Source organism: Fukomys damarensis, unplaced genomic scaffold, assembly GCF_012274545.1.
Source record: "Fukomys damarensis isolate Sample0158 unplaced genomic scaffold, DMR_v1.0_HiC HiC_scaffold_23, whole genome shotgun sequence".
Taxonomy (NCBI): domain Eukaryota; kingdom Metazoa; phylum Chordata; class Mammalia; order Rodentia; family Bathyergidae; genus Fukomys; species Fukomys damarensis.
This window is the reverse complement of record NW_022900935.1, coordinates 46,132,355-46,138,234: the sequence shown is the minus strand read 5'-3', so window position 1 is coordinate 46,138,234 and position 5,880 is coordinate 46,132,355. Positions and strand designations below refer to the sequence as shown.

The 5,880-nt window shown below is 44.5% G+C and overlaps 1 protein-coding gene across 2 annotated transcripts in view; it reads left to right on the top strand.

The window, feature by feature from the left end:
• Positions 1 to 5,830, top strand: part of Pld6 (phospholipase D family member 6) — a 27,987-nt gene extending 22,157 nt beyond the window's left edge. For both annotated transcript variants that reach the window (XM_019209476.2, XM_019209477.2), the window contains 2 exons: positions 1 to 232; positions 1,672 to 5,830. In XM_019209476.2, coding sequence (XP_019065021.1) covers positions 1 to 232; positions 1,672 to 1,910 — 471 coding nt within the window. In that variant the 3' untranslated portion in view covers positions 1,911 to 5,830. The remainder of the gene's footprint in view (positions 233 to 1,671) is intronic.
• The last annotated feature ends 50 nt before the right edge of the window (positions 5,831 to 5,880 follow it).

Below are 5,880 nucleotides of genomic sequence, written 5' to 3'. Positions count from 1 at the left end.
CGTGCGGATTGCCAGTGCAGCCTCCCGCACTCTGAGAGCTCCCTGAGCCGCCTGCTGCGCGCCCTGCTGGCCGCGCGCGTCAGCCTGGAGCTCTGCCTCTTCGCCTTCTCCAACCCGCAGCTGGGGCGAGCTGTACAGCTGCTGCACCAGCGCGGGGTGCGTGTGCGCGTCGTCACCGACTGCGACTACATGGCGCTCAACGGCTCGCAGATAGGCCTGCTGCGCAAGGCAGGTGAGTGGGCTGCACAGGTCAGCACATGCCTTCTGTCTTGTGTGCCGCGCGAAGTCCGTGTGTGAGACACAGTAGTGAGGAAGCCCGCTGGGTCATGAATATTCGAGGAATTTGGAAGACTTGGGTATAGAGGATGTGGCTGGCCATGACCTTAGCAACCGAGTGAGGCTCCGGAAGGGGCGGCGAGCACAGATGCCCTCAGTCACAGATGAGTATCACAGGGGAATAGTAAGAGGCCTTCTGCCGCCCCGGGTGGGAAGTAGCAGTCATGGTGCTTGGGCGGGAGCCCGGCGTCCGGAGGCTGGAGTGACCTACAGAGCTGAGAGGCAAGAAGTGGGTGGCAGAGGATGGAGCTGGCTGGGATTGAGGCCCTCCAGAGGGTTGGAATTCAGATCTGTTTTGAAGGTAGAGCTGACAGGATTTGCTGGTATATTTGTCCCTTGATTCAAGGAAAAGTGTTAGATAGAATCCTCAGTGATGAGGAAGTCACTACTTTCCAAGGAGGGCTGGGAGGGATGACACGGGCTGTACAGTTGAATTTCACACGAAGGAGTAATGTGTCACAAGTACTCTCTGTGGGACATACAGATCTTCCAAATTTGCTCCTTGTTCATCTCAGTTTAACTTGTTTTTGTTTGGTGAAATCTGTTGACCCAGTTCCACAGCAGCTCATTTTAAATTCTCATAAGTCCCATCCTTCCTTTCCCTCCTTCCCTCTCTCCCTCCCTCCCTTTCTACCAGGAATCCAACACAGGACCTTGCGCTTGCCAGGATGGCACAGTGCCTCTCAGCTACAGCCCTGCCCTCTTAGGTCCATTTCTAATGGTCTCTGTCTGTGGGCACATGATGCTGTCACCAGGTGGCATCCTGGAGACAGGGTCTCTACCTTTGGGTGTATGTTTGGGGGCTGGGGTGGGCACTGTGGTGGAAGGCAAGAGAGCTCTTCTGCTTCCCCTTCAGAATACCAGAGCCACGCTTGGATGTTTTGGTAGAGGTTAGTAGCCATGTGCTAATCTCCATCTAAGCTTCTCTGTCCTCAGCTTGTCCCTTCTGGCTGAGGAAGGATGGCCATGGAAAACAGTGGAAAGGCAAGGAGATGCTGCCACACTCTGCTAGGTATGCCTGGCCTAGAGTGTGCCCTGAAGACCATCCTGGTTGGTTTAGACCTCAGACCTGGTGTGGGGTTGGCTTGGCTTGGGCTGATGCCTGGGATGAAGTGACAGGTGTCCAGAGTGGCGTTGCCTGTGTTCTCTTCTGTCCATCCCATCAGGACACCTGCTCCTCCTTGGCTGGCTAGCCCTGTGGCATGTGCCATCTGGATGATCCTTAGGCAGCTGGCTGTCCTGCTGACTAGAAACAGTAGCAGCATGAGCAATTCCTGAGAATGGGTGCCTGCCATGCGTGGCAAGCTAGTGAAAAAAACTACCTTGGCCCCACAGGTATTCAGGTGCGGCATGACCAGGACCTGGGCTACATGCATCACAAGTTTGCCATTGTGGACAAGAAAGTGCTCATCACTGGCTCCCTCAACTGGACCACCCAGGCCATCCAGAACAACAGAGAGAATGTGCTGATCATGGAGGATGCCGAGTATGTGCGGCTGTTCCTGGAGGAGTTTGAACGCATCTGGGAAGAGTTCAACCCTACAAAGTACAGCTTCTTCCCACAGAAGAAATGAGGCTGCTGAAGCTGCCCTTCTCTGCCTTTAGAGCCTTAGGAGCACAGCCTCCAGTAAAAGCAGCCACCCTCAGAGAAGGCTCCTGGAGACTGTGCTGCTTTTAGGGGCTGCTGAGCTGTGGAGAGGCCACGATGGTATAAAGTCCTTAAACTGCTTGTGGTGATGCACACCTGAGAGGCTAAAGCAGGGGACTTTGAGGCCAGCCTGGGCAAATCAGCAAGACATTCTCAAAAAAGGCAGAGTATAGCTCAGTGTAGAGTACACTGAGCATGCATGAGCCCCTGGCTTCTAGCCCCAGCGTGGCAAAAAAAAAAAGTGTATTTAGCAGTGACCTTAATTTTAACACTTGGACACAGTAGACTCCTTCTTGGCTTATGTAATGGATGGTGAGTCCCTTACATTCAAAGTAAGGCAAGTCCTTTCAGGCAGTGGCATCGTTCACAGGTATTTAGGGGTACAGGCATCTTGCATGTATTTGTGAAATGTTTAAATTTTTGTTGCTTTTTTATAATATGCATCCTATATACTGGTTACTTCTGAAGCTAACCTTGCTGTTGTGTGGCTGTCCAAGGTCTGAGCAAATGGTGTTATCTGTGACTTAGTGTTGACTTGAAGTTGATTTTTTAAAAAAGTTAATGGGAGCTGTATAGTGTAATATATCCAGAAGTGGTTACATGGTGTTATTCCAAACCTGAATTCTCAATGTGTATTCTGGAAGGAGAATGAATTGCAGTTACCATAGTGCAGTGTGACATGGCTGGAGAACTCTAGGCTTCTGGAATGTTTGAATAAACATGTTCATTGTGGAGTGCGAATGCTCTGTGTCTTTGCTTTCATCTGCTGCCTTCAAACAGTGGCTGCTCTTTGTTAAAGCTTTTCTGGTGGATACGTACCACTATTTAGACACTGGTGGTCAAGGTAGGAGCTGCTCAAAAAAAGGTTACGTGGGTTCTTGCTGAGTTATTCTCAAAATGTGTTATTTAAAAGTACTTAGGACAACACTTAGCCATTTCCTCTGTCATCTGCCAGTGTATGCATGTGGGGAGACCCTGGGGCTTCACCCTGTTTACCCCCTTTTCTCCCAGAGAGCAAGCTGGTGTTCAGACAGCAGCTCATGGCCATCAGGAATTGGGTGCATAATAAAGTAGCCCAGCTGAGCTATTGATAGGATACTGGAAGACCTGTGAAAGTATTTTATTTCATATATTTTTACTTAATACAGTAATTACGTATTTTTGTCATCTTAGCAAGAGAAGGAAGTTGAACCTTACAAAAACTTTCAGGCACTTACTTTCTGAAAAGAAACTGGTACAGTTAAACATCCCCTGTGGAAAGAGAGTATTAACATTACCCTCAGAAGTGAAAGCTGTTTTCTTTACCTAGAGGTGTTTTTCAGCTCTGACACAGATGCCCACAAGCCTCTGAGCAGTGAGAGGACTTTTGGAGCAAGCCCAGAGCCCCTGCAGGTGACTGGGGCAAGCTGTCCAGACTGGCAGGCATGAGTGTACCAGAGACCCTAAGGCAAATTTAGGTGCTTTTTCTTCAGCTGAGAGCTCTCATACAGTAACAGTTGTTCGGGGCTCTAATCCAGTGATAGGCAGCCAGGCTGATTGGGCTTCTGCTTCAGTGTACCTGAGGCAGGAGATGCTATACTCAGGAGTAGTGTGTGTTTGTGTGTGTTTGTGTGTGTGTGTGTGTGTGTGTGTGTGTGTGTCCGTCCTGGGCCTTTCTCTTATTCTCCTCTAGGCAAACTTTAAAGAAGTAAAGTCCTCAAGTAGGCTCAATGATTCCTTCATGAAGTCTAGATTTCCCTTGCAACTGTGTCCCTAGCCTCATCAATCAGTATAGTGGGTAAAGTTGTGATCCATTTTGAGTTAATCTTTGTGTGATTTGTGGTAGGGTGTCCAATTTCTGTTTTTGCATGTTGATATCCACTTCTCCCAGCATCATTTGTTGAAAAGACAATTCTTTCCCCCACCCTTATTGAAAATCAGAGGGCCCATTTCTAGACTATTGGTTGTGTCTATTCTGATGGCAGTATCATACTATCTTGATCAATGAAGCTTTGTAATAAGTATTGGAACTTGGTAGTATGAACCTTTTTTTGTTGTTGTTGTTCTTTTCCACCAATGAATAGTATTTTCTGGGTCCCTTGTGCTTCCATATAAAGATCAGCTGATCAGTTTCTAAAAGGAAAGAAAAAAGGATTGTGATAGGGATGATGTGGAGTCTGTAGATCTAGTTGGAGAGCATTGTCATCTTAAGCCTTTCAATCTATGAACATTGGTGGGTGCCTTCCCATTTATTTTGATCTTTAGGCCAGGTGTGGTCACATATGCCTACATTCCTAGCATTTCGGTGGCTGAAACAGGAAGATCACAAGTTTAAGGCTGCCCTGGGCTATATAATTCAACATGAACTACATATAGTGATATTGTCTCAAACAAAACAAAACTTTAGTTTTTTGGTGTTTGCACTATGTCTTTAAAAATTCTTTTGATGTTATTATAAATGGAATTGCTCAATTTCAGTTTCACATTGTTCATGACTATTGTGTAGAAATAACAGATGTCTTTCATTAGCATGTGCTTGTGATACAGATTACATTCATTTTGGGGAACTGGTATATATATCTATATCTAACCTCACATCTGTTATTTTTATTGTCCATTTCCTGCCTCTGCCCTTGTCTCCCACAGCTGACTTTTGGATACTATATTGTGTTCTGTAAACTTGGTGAACTTACTTGAACAGAAGTTTCAATGGTGGATTCCTTAGAATTTTCTTCATACAGGATTTCATTTGCAAATAGTTTACTTCTTCCTTTTCAGTCTAGATGCTTTTTGATATTTCTGCCTAATAGCTTTGGCAGTACCACCTCTGTTCAGTGTTGAATAGGAGGGGTGAGAACCAACATCTTTACCTTGTCCTAATTTTTAGAGGAAGCTGTCTTTGTTGGTGACATGGAGCTGGGGGCTCTTACAAATAGCTCTTATCATATTGAGGAAGTTCAGTTCTATTTTTTTTTTAAACCAGTTTGCAAGTGCCAGCTAACTTTAAACTTCACTTACGTAGCTTAAAAAAAAAAAAACAAAACACTGTGGCCACTCAGGAGGCAGAGGCCAGTGGGTGGTAAGTTTTTGCCCAGCCTATGCAACAAGGTTTCACCCTATGAGAATTAAGTGTTGGGGATGTAGTTTAGTATTCCTTGGGTTCAATTCCCAGAAACACTTACACACACACACACACACACAAACACACACCCCTTCACAACACTTTTTAGGCCAGTCCAAAAACTCTTGTGTATCTTTGTCTACAATAATTTCTTAAATGGGTAAAGAAGTTATTGAAAAGTATCTATAAACAACTAGAACACACTAAAAATATTTATCTTTTTATATCTGTATTTTGTTTTGCTAAGTTTTATTAACTCAAATTGATTTCCAATTGGTAGAAACTTTTTTATATTTTTGAATAAAATTTGGATCCTCACAATCATTTTCACACATTTTATTGTAAAGACTGTGACAATAGTGAAAAAAATTCAGTTTTAAATTTATTCAACCAAAATCAAAGTGAACAGAAACACCAGAATATTTCATTATAAGGGAGCATTATTTTGTTAAGTTTTGGGTGGTGGTTGTGTTTTGGATCATGACAGGATGCACTTTTTTAAAAAGGCAAAATTTTACTGCAAATAAATCCATTATGTGGGGGCAGAATAGTAGTTATAGTACCTTGGTAAATGAAGGCATAGCATCAGTAATTTTATGTTCTTTTAGCCCTGAAAGATTTTTATAAGGAAATGTACCTCAATTCGATTCTGGATGTAAAATATTTACTAAGAATTGTGTATGAACATGTAAAATCTGGATTTTTGTGGGACATCTTAAAATTCTTAAAATCAGTCCAAAACTTTGAAAGGGGGAGGCAGAGGGGAGGGGAGGAGGAGGGGGAGGGAGGGAGAGAG